The sequence below is a fragment of the Pan paniscus genome, chromosome 18, assembly GCF_029289425.2.
Source record: "Pan paniscus chromosome 18, NHGRI_mPanPan1-v2.0_pri, whole genome shotgun sequence".
Classification (NCBI taxonomy): domain Eukaryota; kingdom Metazoa; phylum Chordata; class Mammalia; order Primates; family Hominidae; genus Pan; species Pan paniscus.
In genome coordinates, this window is record NC_073267.2 from 15,068,785 (window position 1) to 15,088,244 (window position 19,460).

At 39.4% G+C, this 19,460-nt stretch overlaps 1 protein-coding gene across 2 annotated transcripts in view; it reads right to left on the minus strand.

Moving 5' to 3' along the window:
- The window catches only part of PARN (poly(A)-specific ribonuclease), a 192,233-nt gene that overhangs the window by 96,640 nt on the left and 76,133 nt on the right, over positions 1-19,460 (minus strand). For both annotated transcript variants that reach the window (XM_003832684.4, XM_055100476.2), the window contains one exon: positions 18,391-18,465. In XM_003832684.4, coding sequence (XP_003832732.1) covers positions 18,391-18,465 — 75 coding nt within the window. The remainder of the gene's footprint in view (positions 1-18,390; positions 18,466-19,460) is intronic.

Genomic DNA, 19,460 nt, shown 5'->3' on the forward strand with positions numbered 1-19,460 from the left:
TTCCTCTACTAGGCAACTCCAACTTATGACCGGAGGGTGAGCACAGGCATCACCATCGCCTCCTCGGAAGCCTTCCCTGGTGACCCTCTTCTGCATCTTCCTGCCAGTTTGAGCCAGTTCTCTCTCCCCAGGATCTTCCCTTTACCACAACACTCAGTGGCCACTGATGCACTGGTTGTCTACACACCTGTCTGCACCACAAGACAATGATTCCTTGAATGGAAAGCCAATTATTTCATCTTCCACATCTAAATTCAGTCCCTCAGTCCTTCAACAGTACAAAGGCAAATATTGGCCAAGCGTGGTGGCTCATGCCTGTAATCCCAGCACTTTGGGAGGCTGAGGCAGGCAAACTGCTTGTGTCCAGGTGTTCAAGACCAGCCTGGACAACATGGTGAAACCCCATCTCTCCTAAAAATACAAAAAATTAGGCATGGTGGCATGCTCCTGTAGTCCCAGCTACTCAGAAGGCTGAGGTGGGAGGTTAATCTGAGCCCGGGAGGTCAAGGCTGCTGTGAAACAAGATCGCACCACTGCACTCCAGCCTGGGCAACTGGAGTAAGACCCTGTCTCAGAAAAAAAAAAAAAAAAAAAAAGGGCAATACTTAAAGAATAATACTGCAGGTTTCAAATGAAAGCCATTGTTTCAAAAATCTTGCAAAATACCTTCCTAATTATTCTGCTGTTACTATAAAGAACACAGGGCATATAAACATACGGTATCTAGACTATACAAAGATAAATCAGTAAGAAATAAGAGGCTTACCCTCCATCTTAAAATATAATCACAGAAGTGCATACCTAAATGTGAACTTCAATATGCACTAAAAGCGATTCAAATTTATTTGGGGCATTAATAGACAATTATTTAAATTAGTGATATTCTATAATGAGTTCATTTCCCCCCCTACATAATATGCTACAATCATTTGTTTCTCTTCCCTCTAAATTATTACATAATATTAAAAAAAGACTTATGGGAAAAATCTCATTTTCAGTTTATTTTATATGACAGTGTCTTTCTGTGTTCCTTTACATAGGAGGAGTAGCAGCTGCTCCTTGGCCTCTGATGCAATTTGAAAACAAGTTTCTGTGAAGTTCCCCACATCGCTCCACTTCACAAGCGGAAAGGATGAAAGGCATTCCTACTATTAATAGCTGGACTGCATAATGTAAAGTTTCATTTCTAAATTTTTTTTTTTTTTTTTGAGACAGAGTTTCACTCTTGTTGCCCAGGCTGGAGTGCAATGGCGCCATCTCGGCTCACCACAACCTCCACCTCCCGGGTCCAAGCGATTCTCCTGCCTCAGCCTCCCGAGTAGCTGGAATTACAGGCATGTGCCATCATGCCCGGCTAATTTTGTATTTTTAGTAGAGACAGGGTTTCTCCATGTTGGTCAGGCTGGTCTCGAACTCCCGACCTCAGGTGATCCGCTTGCCTCGGCCTCCCAAAGTGCTAGGATTACAGGCGTGAGTCATCGCATCCTGGCTAAATAACTATTTTAAGTCATGTTTACTTTTTATAATCTTATCACCTGAAAGTACTCACTAACCTAGATGTTAGTGAGTACTAGATGAGATGTGGGTAAACCCCTGGTCTGAGGTGCTCAGGTCACCACCGCCATCAATTTTAAGTTACCTAACACTCCAGTGGTCTAGCATTTGTTAGTGTTTTTGCTAAACAAAATGAAGTAACATTCACTCTGGTATTAAAGTGATGTTTGGGCTTCTTTCCAGGATACATAAATTACATCTTTTCTAAGAAAAGACAAGTTGTACAAATACTCAACAGTGGAAATATTATCAATAAACATCACAAATCAAAAATGTTTAATAGATTCTTTTTCAGAATAGCAGATTTAAACCAAAAAGTTGATGGAAAATTCAGAGAAACTAATGCTATAAATTTCATGATTAGAAAAAGCAATGCCATAAAATAATTACAGTCAGCAACAAAAACAGGGCTACAGTTAGTTCCCCCTTATCTGTGATTTTGCTTTCCAAAGTTTCAGTTTCCTACAGTAGAGTATGATAAGATATTTTGAGAAAAACAGAGCACATACACATAGCTTTTATTAAGAATATTGTTATAAATGTTCTGTTTCATTGTCGGTTATTATTGTTAATCTCTTCCTGTGCCTAATTTATAAATTTAACTTTATCATAGGTATGTATGTATAGGAAAAACAGAGTACATACAGGCTTTCATACCATCTCCAGCTTCAGGCATCCACTTGGAGTCTCGGAATGTATCCTCCATGGATGAGGAGGGACTACTGTACTCTGCTAGCCATATTAAGAGTTTTAAAAGCAAGATGTTTCCCTTTGCTGTGTTCCTTTACTTATTTAAAAAATAAAAAAGCATATAATGCTTTTTTAGTCTTAAATTTAAAAATTGTATTACACATTATTCACTATGGAAAAATCAGAAAATAGAAGAAAACGTAAGAACATAAAATCCATCTATAGTTCCATCACCCTAAAAGATTTATTGGTAACATTTTTAGTTACAAAATAATATTATATTCTGGATTAGCCATTTATATAACAAAGTCCTCCAAATACATTTCACTTATATTTTAAATTTGCTAAAATCAGATTTCATTTTTTAAAACTGTGAGGTTGTAGGGAACAGGAATCATGTACGAGAAAACAATGTCAACATGTAAAGACTAGCACAGCTAATATTAATCAACTATTTCATTATATCTACTGACAAAAACGACAAAACATTAAAAGCCTCAGAAATAAGGATCCTTATATTTAGTTTCTCAGCGGCCGAAGAGCAAACTGGCAGATTAATTTCACTGCTTTGCGTTTCCTATTATCACCAGAGTCCTAAAATATTTCCAGAGAGTGAATTATGACTATGGCACTAAATAAGGCACAGTGGTACCTGCTTTCTAAAGTGTGCTGTGCGATCTTGATCCTGCAGATGTATTGTACACTTAAATACTATATACACAATTGAAAGGTAAATCTCAAGTATTAATCTGCAATTATCTTTGTTAATAAAGAGAGGGGTATTAAACAACTTTTTCCTTTTCTATGTAGTTTTAAATTTTTCTAATAAAAATAAGTGGTATGTGAAACACTTGTGACATGATTAATTAAAAAAGCAGATCCAAAAATGCATTTCAAGTCTCAGCCCAATTAGTATGAAAAATGTTAAACATAAGACTCAAAACTATAAAACTACTAGAAGAAAACATTAGACAAATGCTAAAAGACATTGGTCCAGACAAAGATTTTACAGCTAAGACTTCGAAGCACAGGCAACAATAAAATAACAGAAAAATGAGACTATATTAAACTGAAATGCTTCTGCACAGCAAAAGAAACAATCAACAGAATGAAAAACAACCCGATGAATGGGAGAAAATATTTGCAAACTATCCAACAAGGGACTAATATTCAGAATACACAAGAACTCAGACAATTCAATGGCAAAGAACCCACATGATCCAATTAAAAAGTAGGCAAAGAAACGGAAAAGGCATTTCTCAAAAGAAGACATACAAATGGCAACAAACATAAGAAAATGTTCAACATCACTAAATCAACAGGGAAATGTGAATCAAAACAACAGTAAGATACCATCTCAACCCAGTCAGAATGACTACTATAAAAAAGACAAAAAAATAACACAGACTGGCGATGATGTAGAGAAATGGGAAGTCTTACACACTATTGGTGGGATGGAAAATTAGGATGGCTACTATGAAAGACAGCGTGGAAGTTCCTCAAAAAATTATAAACAGGACTACCATACAATTCAGCAATCCCACTAGTGGAAATTTATCTGAAGGAAAGAAAGTCAAAGGCATACGCTGCACCCCCATGTTTACTGCAGCACTATTCACAATAGCTAAGATAAGGAATCAACCTAAATGTTCATCAAAAGATGAGTGGATAAAGAAAATGTGGTATATATCACAATGTAATACCATTTAGCCAAAAAAAAGAATGAAATTCTGTCATTTATGGCAACACAGATGAGCCTAGAAGACATTAGCTTAAGCAAAATACGGCAGGCATAGAAAGGCAAATGCATGTTCTGATTCGTATGTGGGAGCTGAAAAGCTTTGAGCTCAAGTAGAGAGTATAATTGGGATTATTAAAGGCGCGGAAGGATAGAGGGAAGAGGAGGATAGAGAGACGCTGGTTAATGCCTACAAAATTACAGTGAGGTAAGAGGAATGTGTTCTGATGTTCTGGCAGCACTGGAAGGTGAGTGTGGTAAATGTGGTTAAATAATAATTTATTGTATATTTTCAAAAAGCTAGAAGAGAGAAGTTTGAATGTTCACAACACGAAACTATAATACATCTTTGACATGATGGATATGCTAATGATTTGATCATTACATACTGTATACATATATTGAAATGTGACTCTGAATCCCATAAATATGTACGTACAATTATCATGTGTCAACTAAAATTAAAGGGGAAATAATATGAAAATACTTATCTAGGCAGAGTAAAGCAACAGACAGGAAATACCAAAATTTTACTTCATTACTAGGTTGTAAGATCACGGCTGAATTGTTTTCTTTGTATTTTCAAATATTTTTCACTTTTTTTTTTTTTTTTTTGAGACAGTTTCATTCTGTCGTCCAGGCTGGAGTGCAGGGGCATGATCTTGGCTCACTACAACCTTTGCCCCACGGGTTCAAGCAACTCTTCTGCCTCAGCCTCCCAAGTAACTGGGACTACAGGTGCAACGCCACCATGCCCAGCTAATTTTTGTACTGTTAGTAGAGACAGGGTTTTGCCATGTTGACCAGGCTGGTCTCAAACTCCTGGCATCAAGTGATACGCCTGCCTCAGCCTCCCAAAGTGCTGGGATTACAGGTGTCAGCCACCACGCCTGGCCTTTTTTTCACATTTTCAATGAGATTGATGTACTTCAAATTTTTGAAGGGGGTGAGAGAGCACAATGAAAGCAATTTTTCACAAGTGACACTGCAATTAAATTAGAGAGATTTATTCAATACTCTGAAACCGCATCATAAAGCAAACATTCTTAGGTCCAGCTAACATAGGCCCTAAAACCGAAGTCGCCAATCTGTACTGATCTATGTTCCCTGGCATGTTAGGAACCAGGCTGCACAGCAGGAGATGAGCAGCAGGTGAGCTAGCAAAGCTTCATCTGTTTTTACAGCCACTCCCCATCGCTCGCATTACCACCTAAGCTCCACGTCCTGTCAGATCAGTGGCAGCATTAGATTCCCATAAGAACATGAGCCCTATTGTAAATTGCACATATGAGGAATCTAGGTTGTGCACTCCCAGAATCTAATGTCTGATGATCTGTCACTGTCTCCCATCACCCCCAGATGGGACTGTCTAGTTGCAGGAAAACAAGGTCAGGGCTCCCAATGATTCTACATTACGGTGAGTTGTATAATTATTTCATTATTACAGTGTAATAATAACCGAAATAAAACACACAGTAAATGTAATGTGCTTGAATCATCCCAAAACCATTCCCTACCCCTGCTCCCACTTAGCTCTGTGGAAAAACTGTCTTTCACAAAACCAGTCCCTGGTGCCAAAGACTGCTGCCCTAAAACATAAAAATCAAGTGCCAGTAATACGGATAAGAAACAATGTAACAGAATATGAAACTTCGGTCTCCAGAGCACAAGTGCTCCCCTTCTCCTGGCTGCATTCTAACTGCCACAGGACACAACAGCCGCTTTAATGCTGTATCAAGGACTTGGGAATCCTTCTCTGGCAGTCAGAAAGCTTTTTGCTCTATTCTCATACCAGTTAATGCCCTAAAGAATGCTAATTAGGGAGAGTCCAAGTTATTGTCACGCTCTTAAATCTGTCTGATGGACATTTCGTAGCAGAGATACATAAGACGGCTAATTCTCCAAATTGAACACATTAGGGATATCAGAAAACAATAAGATTCTCAGTCAGTATTATTAAACATTTCCATGGTGCTTTTGATGACTTAAGTGATTTAGAGAAAAACAAGTCAGTTGCTTTTACAAGTTTTCTAATCAGAAGGTATCCATCCATACAAAACATACATTCACATGTCTTACTAATAATGATTCTCCTATAGCAGACTGAGGTATTTTATAAGCCACTGTTGTAAAAATCTTGCCTGTTAAAAAGAAATACTGTCAGCCCTCCATATCTGTGGGTTTCCCATCTGTGGATTTAACCGACTCAGACGGAAAATATTTAGGGGAAAAAATTGCGTCTGTACTGAACACACAGACTTTTTTCTTGTTATTTTTCCTAAACAATATACAATATAACAACTACTTACATAGCATTTGCATTGTTAGGCATGTAAGTAATCTAGTGATGTTTTTAAGTATACAGGAGGATATGTACAGGTTATATGCAAAAATTATAGCATTTTATATCAAGGCCTTGAACATGCCTGGATTTTGAAGTCTGCATGGAGTCCTGGAATCAATCCCCCATGGATACCAAGGGACAACTGAACATGCTTTCCAGGATCCTGTACTTACAGCATAAAAATCATATATCCTCCTCCAAAATAAGCTTAACAGAAATCTTATTTTTAAAAGTCATGCCATAGTTTGACTCATTTATCTATTGCCACATTTAGAATTCAAGATCACTACTGTAAACGAATTCTACATACAGTTTAAGATTAGGAAAATTAACATTCATGTAAAAAATATTCATTTTTTGGTTTTTATTGAATATTTTGTGCATTGCCTCTGTGACAAGAATAAATAAACAGTAACATACTGGCCAACTACAAAAGGCACCAAAGGTAGAAGCAAAGACACTACTATGTCTGGACAGCATATCAAATATATATCAATATATTGTATTTCAGATATAATACATATATATATCTGAAAGGAAATGAACTTGAGTCACTTTTAATCAGTTAAAGGCATGCTTTTTGATGCATTTACATTAGATTTTCTGAAAATGTTATTAAAGTAGTTTAAGCATGGTATGTGATATGGAAAGAAGGTCTGGATCACAAAATAGGTGCCAGCCAGGCACGGTGGCTCACAGCTGTAATACCAAGATTTTAGGAGGCTGAGGCAGGCAGATTGCTGGAGGCTGAGGCAGGCAGGTGGCTTGAGCCCAGGAATTGAAGACCAGCCTGGGCAACATGGCAAATCCTTATCTCTAAATGAAATAAAAAATTAGCTGGGCATGGTGGTGTACATCTGTAGTCCCAGCTACTCAGGAGGCTGAGGCAGGAGGACTGCTTGAGCCCAGGAGGTAGAGGCTGCAGTGAGCTGTGAATGCGCCACTGCACTCCAGCCCGGGCCACAGGACAAGACTCCGTCTTGAAAAAACAAACAAAAAAATAGATGCCATAAGGGTTACAACTAAAAAGCACAGATTTCGGCCAAACACAGTGGCTCATGCCTGTAATCCTAGCACTTTGGGAGGCTGCAGCAAGTGGATTGCTTGATCTCAGGGGTTTGAGACCAGCCTGGACATCACGGCGAAACATCTTTTTTTTTTTTTTTTTTTTTTTTTAAAGCACAGGTTTTGAATGCTACATGCAGGGTATGTCATGAAACTAAATAACTTTTTAAAAAATCAAAGGTAAGGAAGTCCTTATGGAAGAAGCTTAGGGGCAAACAGGGGCAATAGAGAGTGAGGAAGGAATTCTGGAAAACAGGAAGTTAGAGAAGAAGAAGAAACTCATATTGGTATATAGACCCAGCCCAAGTCTCTGGTTGACCCTAAACCATGCACGTGGCAAACTGGGAGCAATCTAAGCTAAGTTCTGAGCCACAACCCACCACAGCCATGAAAAAGTTTGTAGTTTGAGTCTAACAAAGTTAATTATCTGCTGAAATTATTTTTCATTTTTATTTATTTATTTTTTGAGATGGAGTCTCGCTCTGTCACCCAGGCTGGAGTGCAGTGGTGCGATCTCGGCTCACTGCAACCTCTGCCTCCTGGGTTCAAGTGATTCTCCTGCCTTAGCCACATGAGTAGCTGGGATTACAGGTACATGCTACCATGTCCAGATAATTTTTGTATTTTTTAGTAGAGACGAGATTCTACCATGCTGGCCAGGCTGGTCTCAAACTCCTGACCTCAAGTGATCCACCCACCTCAGCCTCCCAAAGTGCTGGAATTACAGGCGTGAGCCACTGCACCAGGCCAATTACCTGCTGAAATTAAAATACAAATATCAACATTCTTCTAAGGAATGTAACTAAATCCAGAGTCTCCACAAAAGAACATTCACAATGTCCAGGAAACCAATGAAATTACTCAATCCCAAATTACTCAATATACAAAGAACCAGGAAAACATGACCCATTCTCAAGGGAAACCATCCCAACAACAGGTATCAACAACCCTCAGATGATGCAGATGTTGGAATTATTAGACAATGACTTTTTTTTGAGACAGGGTCTTGCACTGTCACCCAGGCAGGAGTGCAGTGGCGTGATATTGGTTCAATGCAACCTTGACCTCCTGAGCTCAGGGGATCCTCTCACCTCAGCCTCCTAAGTAGCTGGGACTACAGGTACATGCCAACATGCCTGACTAATTTTGTTTATTTTTAGTAGAGACAGGGTCTCACTATGTTGCCCAGGCTGGTCTCAAACTCCTACGCTCCAGTAATCTTCCCTCCTTTGCCTCTACAAGTACTATGATTACAGTCATGAGCCACCACACCTGGGCTTTTTTTTTTCTTCTTCTTTTTTTAACTTTTTTAAGAGACAGGGTCTCGCTGTATCTCTCAGGCTGGAGTGGAGTGGTACAGTTACAGCTCATTACAGCCTCAAACTGGGCTCAAGCAATCCTTCCACCATAGCCTCCCTAGTAGCTGGGAATAAAAATGTGCACCACCACAGCCAGTAGACAAGGACTTTAAACAACCTATTATAACTATGTTCAATGAGGTAAAAAAATAAAGACTAAGTGGCCAGGAACTCAAAAAAATTAAAAAAAAAAAGAAAAGAAAACAGAAACATAGGCTCCAAATGAAATAAAAGAAACTCTCTACAGAGAAACAGAAAAAATAAACTGAATGAAAATACATAACTAAAATATACAATATATGCAATAAAATTCACTGGATGGGCTTAATAGCAGAAAAATGATGTCAGAGGAAAGAGTCAGTGATCCTGTGGATAGATAGAAAATATATAACCTGAAGAAGACAAAGAAACGAACACAGAAAAAAGGAACAGAGCATTAGGAAATACCAAAACATCAAAAGATCTCCTACATGTGGGTACCTGGAGTCTCAGAGGAGAAGAATGAGAATATGGAACACAAAGATTATTTGAATAATGTCTAAAAACTTCCCAAATCCAGTGAAAACTATAAATTTATAGACTCAATAAGTTCAGCCAACCCCAACAGGACAATTGCAAAGAAAGCTACGCCTATGTGCATTATATTCAAACTGCTAAAACCAATCGTGAATAGAAAATCTTGAAAATAACCAGAGAAAATTAACACATTATATACAGGAAAATGACAATTCAAATGACACAAACATCTCATCTTAAACCATGGAGGCCAGAAGACAGTGGAACTACAGCTTTAAAACACTGAAAGAAAAACCCAGAATTCTATATCCAGTGAAAATATCCTGTGTGAATAAAGGCAAAATAAAGACATTTTCAGATAAAGAAAAAATTAGAGAATCAGCTGCCAACCAAACCATCAATACAAGAAATACTAAAGTAAATTCACAAAGCTGAAGGAAAAGGATACCAAAAAAGAAACCTGGATCTTCAGGAATGAATGAGGAACACTGAAAATGGTAAATATCTGACTAAATATTTTTTTCTCCTTATTTCTTAAAATACATAGAGAGTTTAAAGTAAAATTGTAACACCACTTTCTGGGATTTATAATGAATGCAGATGTAATACATATGCCCAATTAAAGCCTAAAAGACTACAAGGAATGGTTGTAAATGAACCTATATGATTGTAAGGTCTCTACATTCTATGTGAAATGGTATAATATGAACACTGAGAAAACTGTTAAAAGTTATGGATAGATATTTAAATTTGTAAAGCAACCACTAAAAATAATGCAAAAAGATAAAACAAAAAAGCCAGCAGAGAAATTAAAACAGAATTCTTTTTAAAAATTCAAATAATCCAAAAGAAGGCAGAAAAGGGGGTATACAAAAGAACAAAACACAGAGAAAGCAAACAAAAAGCAAATTTTAAAATGACAGACCTAACCATATCAATAAGGACATTAAATTGGACTAAATACTCCAATTAAATTTCAGAGTCATCAGAAGAAATAAAAAAGCAAAACCCGGCTGGGCACGGTGGCTCACGCCTGTAATCCCAGCACTTTGGGAGGCCAACGCGGGAAGATCACCTGAGGTCGGGAGTTCAAGACCAGCCTGACCAAGATGGAGAAACCGTCTCTACTAAAAATACAAAATTAGCCGGGCATGGGGGTGCATGCCTGTAATCCCAGCTACTTGGGAGGCAGAGGCAGGAGAATCGCTTGAACCCGGGAGGCGGAGGTTGCGGTGAGCCAAGATCATGCCATTGCACTCTAGCCTGGGTGACAGAGCAAGACTCCATCTCAAAAAAAAAAGAAAACCAAAACCCAGCTATACACTGTCGACAAGAGACTCACTTTGTGTATACACAGATAGGTCTAGAATAAACAGAAGGAAAAGACCAGTTTGGCTGGGTGCGGCGGCTCACACCTGTAATCTCAGCACTTTCAGAGGTCAAGGCAGGTGGGTCACTTGAGGCAAGGAGATCGAGACCAGCCTGGGCAACATGGCAAAACCCTGTCTCTACTAAAAATACAAAAATTAGTTGGGCATGGTGGCACACACCTGTAATCTCAGCTACTCAGGAGGCTGAGGCAGGAGAATCACTTAAAGCCAGGAGGTGGAGGTTGCAGTAAGCTGAGATCGCACCACTGCACTCCTGCCTGGGCAACAGAATGAGACTCTGTATCAAAAAGAAAAATAATAATAAAAGAATATACCAGGCAAATATAAAAAACATAAGGAGGATGAAGTGATTATAATATCAGATAAGGTAGACTTAAAAATAATAGTATTACAAAAGATAAAGGAGAACATTTTATAAAGAGGCCAGTTTATCAGAAAGACAAAACAATCATAAATACGTATGCCCCTAATAATACAGCCACAAAATACATGACATGAAAATTGACAAGATTAAAAGGGTAAACAGACAATTCTACAATCACAGGCGATTTTAACCCTTCTCAAAAACTGATATAACAACTAAATCTAAAAAAGTCAGTGAAGATACAGAATAAGACTGGGCACAGTGGCTCGTGCCTGTAATCCCGGCACTTTGGGAGGCTGAGGTGGGAGGATTGCTTGAGCTCAACAGTTCAAGGTCAGCCTGCGCAACATGGTGAAACTCCATCTCTACCAAAAAATACAAAAATTAGCCAGGCATCCTAGCGTGTGTCTGCAGTCCCAGCTACTCAGGAAGCTGAAGTGGGAGGATGGCTTGAGCCCAGGAGGTGGAGGTTACAGTGAGCCGAGATCATACTCTGGCCTGGGTGACAGAGCCAGACTCTGTCTCAAAGAAAAACATCAAAAAAAGGATGCAGGATATATGAATAAGACTAACCAATATTGATGTTCTTTTTAAGTGCACACAGTATGTTCAAAAACATAGACCTTGTGCTTGACTATAAAGGAAATTCTGGTAAATTTAAGAGGACTGAAATCCTATTGAAATCTTTAGTCACGACAGAATGAAATTATAAATTAGTAACAAGAAATCTAACGAAATCCTAAGCATTTGGAAATGAAACAACACATTTCTAAATAATCCAGGATCAAAGAAGAAATCACAAAACTCTTCCAACTTAATGATATTGAAAACATACGTATAAATAAACAGTTAACATACAACTAAAGCAGTACTTAGAGGATAATTTATAGCTTTAAATGCTTCTGTTAGAAAAGGAAAATGGTTCAAGTCAATGACTTGCAGAGTCTTAGCTATGTACACATAGCTAGCTGACCATAAGGCCTGTGCGCCCAGAGGACAGAGGTCCAGACAAAAGTAAACATTGGGGCAGACTTGTAAGCTGCCGGAATGTTGAGTCTGTTCCCTAACTTAGCTGGCAAAGGGTTAAAGCTTTACCGGCTCAAGGTGTTTCAGCACCACCTCTTACCAATCACTGGCTAATCAGTAAGATATTAATATGTTGACCTACCAACAACCTCGAGGACGTCAGGCTTAAATTTTTAAAAAAGAATTTAGAAAAAAGAAGAAAAGAAGAACCAATCACATACGGTTCTAGCTCAAGAAACTGAAAAAAGAAGAGCAAAGTAAACCCAAGCAAGTAAAAGGAGAAAAAAAACAGAAACCAACAAAATAGACAACATCAAACAATACAGAGAAACGAACACAGCCAAAAGCCTTCTTGAGAGAGATCAACAAAATGGTAACAGCTGACTGGAATGAACAAGGAAAAATGAGACACAAATGAGTAATATCACGAATAAAAACCAGTTATCACTACAGATTCTGCAAACATCAAAAGGATAATAAAAAGCACAGGTAAAGTTCAAAGTTATAAGCAGCCTTTTAGCAAATTCAGGGCTGAACAATCATCCTGAAAGAGTTGTCTCTACAATTCTAATATTTATCTGTTCAGCATAATCAAAAGCTGTGCTTTTTAAAAACACAATTTAACATAAGCACACTCAATAATTTAGACTGAGGCAAAGCCAAGTGTCTTCCCTCATCCCAAAAATCATCCTGAAAAAGCTTCTAAGGCAGGGTATCAGGAATTCATACAACTATCTGAATTTGGGCTTTTATTTTATTTATAATTACTGGGTAACTTTTTATGACCCAAAATAACTGTTGAGTTCCTGCCTCTTCTAAAGTGTCTTTATCAATTTCTGCTTTTAAAAAGTTTCTTACAGTATCTACTGTGTGTGTTCCAATCTCCAGCTTTCAAAATATGTGCAAAAGCTCTTTTTCTAAAGCCATTTCTATAAAAATTATATTCAGAGACACAATGTCCTACGATGCATTTAAAGACACTCAAAACAATGTCTAAATATTGAGAGCATGGCTAGAAAGTTCTACTACATTTGAAATATTGTTGAGCTCTTCCCCCCCATTTAATAAAACTACATTAGAAATATAAAAATCCAAAATATAAACAAGCTATTCAGATTTGCCCATTAAAGATGAATTCCTGGCCAGGGACAGTGGCTCACGCTGTAATGCCAGCACTTTGGGAGGTGAGCAGATCACGAGGTCAGGAGTTCGAGACCAGCCTGACCAACATGGTGAACCCTCGTCTCTACTAAAAATACAAAAATTAGCCAGGTGTGGTGGCGTGCACCTGTAATCCCAGCTACTCAGGAGGCTGAGGCAGGAGAATTGCTTGAACCTAGGAGGCAGAAGTTGCAGTGAGCCAAGATCGCACAACGGCACTTCAGCCTGGGCAACAGAGAGAGACCCTGTCTCAAAAAAAAAAAAAGAAAAAAAAAAGATTTCCTGCTTGACTACTTTGAGAAAAATTCTCAAATGGTGAAGATTAGTGGTCTTTCCATGGCACCAAGTCCCACACTGGCCATGTACTGCTTCATCTGAAGAGCCAGAGGGGGAATAATGCTAAATGCACAGCTTGTATGGGTTACCACGTATCCAAACACCCCAAAGCCAGCAAGGAACCGCTTCCCAGCAGCAGCAAATGAAAAGCAACAGAAACCGAATGGCACTCAGTAGACGGGTTTTAGTAATTAGTATAAAAAGGTTTCCTATAAAAGAGAACTTTCATATTCAAAATGTTGAAAATAGCCAGGCACAGTGGCTCACACTTGTAATCCCAGCACTTTGGGAACCCAAGGGGAGAGGACGGCTTGAAGCCAAGAGTTCAAGACCAGCCGAGCAACATGGCAAGGCCCCATCTCTACAAGAAAATTTTGAAAAAATTAGCAGGGTGTGGTGAGTGCACACCTATAGTCCTGGCTACTCAAGAGGCTGAGGCAAGAGGACTGCTTGAGCCCAGGAGTTCGAGGCTGCAGTGAGTTATAATCATGCCACCACACTCCAGCTTGGGCAACAGAGTGAAACCCAGTCTCCCAAACAAAGTCAAAAATGGCTTTAAAAATCTTGATTAAAATTAGTAATACTCAAAGAAAAAAAAAAGTGTCAGTTAAAAAGCAACTCCTTAAATGTAAATCAGAAATAGTTTGTAACAGAGCCAAAGAAGCCATTATAAGCTGCTATATAAATAGGCATTTAATGATTTTCTCAATGTTACATTATTGACCTAAGAGGCGCTCTGTTTCCACTGAAATGAATAAGTAATTTGTTTAAGATAACATTAATAGGGGCCGGGCGCGGTGGCTCATGCTTGTAATCCCAGCACTTTGGAAGGCCGAAGAGTGCAGATCACAAGGTCAGGCATTCGAGACCATCCTGTCTAACACGGTGAAACCCTGTCCCTACTAAAAATACAAAACAAAAATTAGCCGGGAGTGAAGGCACGCACCTGTAGTCCCAGCTACTTGGGAGGCTGAGGCAGGAGACTCGCTTGAACCTGGGAGGTGGAGGTTGCAGTGAGCCGAGATCGCACCACTGCACTCCAGCCTGGGTGACAGAGCAAGACTCCACCTCAAAAAAAAAAAAAATTAATAGGATTTGCAGCACATCAGATACCCTGGGTCCTTCTTATCATTAGAATCACCATTATAAAGAACAAATTTCACACCGTCTTTCAGTGAAACATCTGCATAATTTTAGAAATCACAGCAAAAGAGCAGAGACATTAGTTACATCCATCACATGCAAAAAGGCATTTCCAAGTCACAATACTATGAATATCATTCATGCAATTCAATAAATATTCAACATTTACTTACTAATGTCAGACACTACCACTTTACGCACTAAAAACGCAATGGTGACTGAGACATGGTCCCTACTCTCAAACAGTTTACAGTCTATCTGTGAAAACAATATAATAAGGTATACAAGATGCTATGAAAACACAGAGAATGAGGTTCAATACCCTACAAAGAGAGCCAGAGAAAACATCAGAGGCCGGGTGCAGTGGCTCATGCCTATAATCCCAGAACTTTGGGAAGCTGAGATAGGCGGATCACTTGAGGCCAGGAGTTCGAAATCGGCCTGGCCAACATAGCAAAACCCTGTCTCTACAAAAAATACAAAAATTAGCCAGTGTGGTGGTGCATGCTTGTAATCTCAGCTATTTGGGAGGCTGAGTCACAAGAATTGCCTGAACCCAGGAGGTGGAGGCTGCAGTGAGTCGAGTTTGTGCCACCCTACTCTCGCCTGGGCAAAAGAAATGACCCTGTCTCAGAAAAGGAAGAGGGGAGGGGAGAAGAGGGGAGGGGAGAGGGGGGAAGGTGGGGAGGGGAGGCGAAGGAAACATCATTGGAGAAACTGATGCTGAAGCTGAGATAAGGCAGGAAGGAGGGCATAGTCAGGTTCTGGTGGAAGGTGATGACTGCATAAAAGATGACTTCTTCTGGCAAAGGAAATGTTGTCAGAGGCACAGCATGCTCAAATTGCCAAGTATTTTGTTAAGAGTTGTCTTTTGCATAAGAAAAGAGACTATACCGGAAAATTAAACTTTACTAGCAAAGCTGCATATATCAAGAGAACAGTGATCTACTTAACCTAGGAGGAAAAAAGGTAAAATATCACAATTTCATCTTGGCCTATTCCCCATATTCCCTATTCAAACACACATTTATTTCCTCATGCTGCAGTGTGTGTCAGGTATGAGAGAGGACTCAGGGCCAAACAAGAGGGACCCAACACTGCCCTCAGGAAACCAATGCAATGAGCAATCAGACAATAGAGTGCTTCTATGGCTACACATGATTCTGAAATGTAGCTCCCTGATTAGAGTTACCACGGAATAAAATACTTAGCTTAAAAGCTACTGTTTTAAGAATTGTCCAGTAGTAAAGAAGAGAGCAACTGTTATTTGACATCAGATATGGTGGTATAACAGGAATTTTAAAAGAAACTTTGACATCCCATACACACAAGCAAGGAATCATGCTTGTATTTTCAAATAAATGCTACTAACTCATGTTTTACAGATTTCAAAGCACTCTTACACACTGTTCACAGCAAGGGAGGCCAAGCAGCTATTTTAATAATTACCTACCATGGGTCAAGCACTGATTGTGTAGTATGGGGCTCTTTGCTGGAAACTTAATATCCATGATCTCATTTCATCCTCACAACAATCATGCCAAGTAACTATTATCTCCCTCTTAAACAAACACGGAACCTGTGGCTCGGAAGGTTTACATAACCTGCCCAAAGACACATGGCTGACAAGTGGTGGAGCCAAAGTTAGTCCCCGTGTCAGTCTGTGAAAACTCCTTTTCTCCGGCTGCACAGCTTCAATGTCACCGAGTGTGGCTAGCAAAGGAGCTGAAGAGTGTACAGTGAGCAGAGGAGGCTGAATTAGACTGCAGGTCAGGACTTTGAACTCAGTCTTCTTGCAGCCACACTGAAGCCTCACTGTAACTGTAACCTCAAGGTCCCCACCCCCACCTAAAGTTATCTTGAGCTTTCTAATAATTCAATCCCTCTGGATTCTCTCTAAACCATCTTTCTAAGGATAGTGGGGAAATGGATCACAGAAAAAATCTCTATGCAAAAATTAAAATATTTAACAAGCAACATCAATCACACCCTGCATCCACCACTATCCCTGGTGTCTGATGCTCCTGAGTACATTCCACACTGAAATCTGCTATTAAAGAACCACAGTAAAAGCTCAAAGCCATGCCAAGGTTCATTTACTTAATCTCATGGAATCCTTACAATAACACTAAAGTCCATACTATTATGCGCAGTTTACAGAGATAAGCAGAAGTTCATCAAGGTTAAATAAGGCACCCAAGGTCACACAACTGTTAAGTGATGCTGCAGTATGATTCCAAAAGCCTAAGCTTTTCCCCTCTACAACATGGCCTGGATTCCTGCGACAGTCAGATAATGAAAGAAAAATGCCAAAATACTGTGATCTGAATTTGTATATTTGCAGAAATTTTCATATATAATTACTCACCAGTTCTACTATCAGAATTATAGAGTTTTACTGTGCGGCATTTTGTTAAAGTAAAAAACAAACATATCACTTAAAAATTTCACATCTTTTACATTATCAAAGCAACATGGTGCTTGAAATTTACTTGAATATACAGCTTAACAATACATATTTTCACCAATATTTTATTCAAAAACTTCCCATCTTAAGAAAACAAAACGTTTAATTGATGGTTAATATCAAAATATCAAAATTATTTAGGATCCTACAAGAGACGGGATGCTCCATCTTTTTAGAATCCCCTCCTTTTTTTTTCGAGACAGGGTCTCACTCTGTCGCCCAGGCTAGAGTGCAGTGGGTGCGGATGTTGGCTCACTGCAACCTCTGCCTCCCGGGTTCAAGCAATTCTCCTGCCTCAGCCATCACGCCCAGCTAAATTTTGCATATTTAGTAGAGATAGGGTTTCACCTTATTGGCCAGGCTCGTCTCGAACTCCTGACCTCAGATGATCCGCCTGCCTCGGCCTCCCTAAGTGCTGGGATTACAAGCGTGAGCCACCATGCCCAGCCTAGAACCATATTTTAAAAGCAAATAAAATATTCAGTTTATTTGTTTGTAAAACAAGGCTGGGCATTGTGGCTCATGCCTGTAATCCCAGCACTTTGAAAGGCCGAGGCAGGCAGATCACCTGAGGTCAGGAGTTTGAGACCAAACCGGCCAACATCGTGAAACCCCATCTCTACTAAAAATACAAAAATTAGCCGGGTATCATGTTGCGCGCCTGTAATCCCAGCTACTCAGGAGGCTGAGACAGGAGAAGTGCTTGAACCCGAGAACCAGAGGTTGCAGTGAGCCGACATTGCGCCACTGCACTCCAGCCTAGGCGACAGAGCGAGACTATGTCTCAAAACAACAACAACAATGACAACAACAAAAACAACAAGTATTTGATACAAGTTTAATGGAGTGAATAAATCTCAAATATGTATCAACAAATGGGGGAAAGTACAGAGATGAACAGGTCAATTTAAGTATTAATTTACTACAGGTACTTCTCATTCTCAAAGTAAATCTGCAACTCACTTCAGAAAAAGTGCAATGAGAAAGGAACAGAATGGAGGTAAATGAAAAAATATACTATGTAGCATACCTAATGAATCAAAAGAGATTTGTCTTATTTTCTCATCTATACATGATACTTACTAATTATTTCATTTATTTCAGAGACAATCTCAAAAACAAACGAGGCAGCAATGAGTGTAAGCTGACTGAGCCCATAGCTTTTAAATTAAGGGGGCAGTGGGAGGGCAACCTCTCACTGTATTTAATACACAAAACAGAAATCCAAAACACTTACCAATCTTTACTTGCTCGGGCTGGCTAAGGGAAACAAATGCTGATGTGTCATCAATCCAGGATATCTGAATGTTACCTGCAATCGCAAATTAAAAGTAAAGTGAACATTTGACCATGTGGAGAGCTATTAGATTTAATGCGCGTATCTTACATATTTCAGTATAGTCTATCTTTAAAGAGAGAGAAGGTGCTTATTTAAAATGTGATCAAAATCTCAGCACTACAGAGAGTTAGCCTGTTCAAAGGCTACCACAGCAGTTATTTACGTTAAAACTTCAAGAGAAGAGACAAACCAGGGGGAAAAGACGCTATTAGAAATTTAACACAATAGAAAGATCCTTCCAGATTAAACCCTGGGGCTTGTCTTCATTCAGTGCAATACTAGGATTAGGGACTTATTTTCCTATCAAGACCACTAACAAAAATCAGAGACCACATAGGTTCAAAAACACAACTATTTCTTTTTTTTTTTCTTGAGACAGAGTCTCACTCTGTTGCCCAAGCTGGAGTGCAGTGGCACAATCTCAGCTCACTGCAACCTCTGCCTCCTGGGTCAAGCAATCCTCCCACCTCAGTGTCCCAAGTAGCTGGGACTACAGGCACACACCACCATGCTTACACATAATCTTATTGAAAATAGTGTTAGAGGCCGGGCACGGTGGCTCACGCCTATAATCCCAGCACTTTGGGAGGCCGAGGTGGGAGGATCACCTGAGGTCAGGAGTTTGAGACCAGCCTGACCAACATGGAGAAACCCCATCTCTGCTAAAAATACAAAATTAGCTGGGCATGGTGGCGCATGCCTGTAATCCCAGCTACTCGGGAGGCTGAGGCAGGAGAATTGCTTGAACCTGGGAGGCGGAGGTTGAGGTGAGCCGAGATCGCGCCATTGCACTCCAGCCTGGGCAACAAGAACGAAACTCTGTCTCAAAATAATAATAATCATAATAGTGTTAGTACTTAAAGTAACTTTATATGCCTTAACGTTCGTTCTGACTTATTTTAAATATTTACATGCAGAATGGTGTACTGTATTATCAGTGCAGGAGGCACTGCTGTGAAAGTCTACTA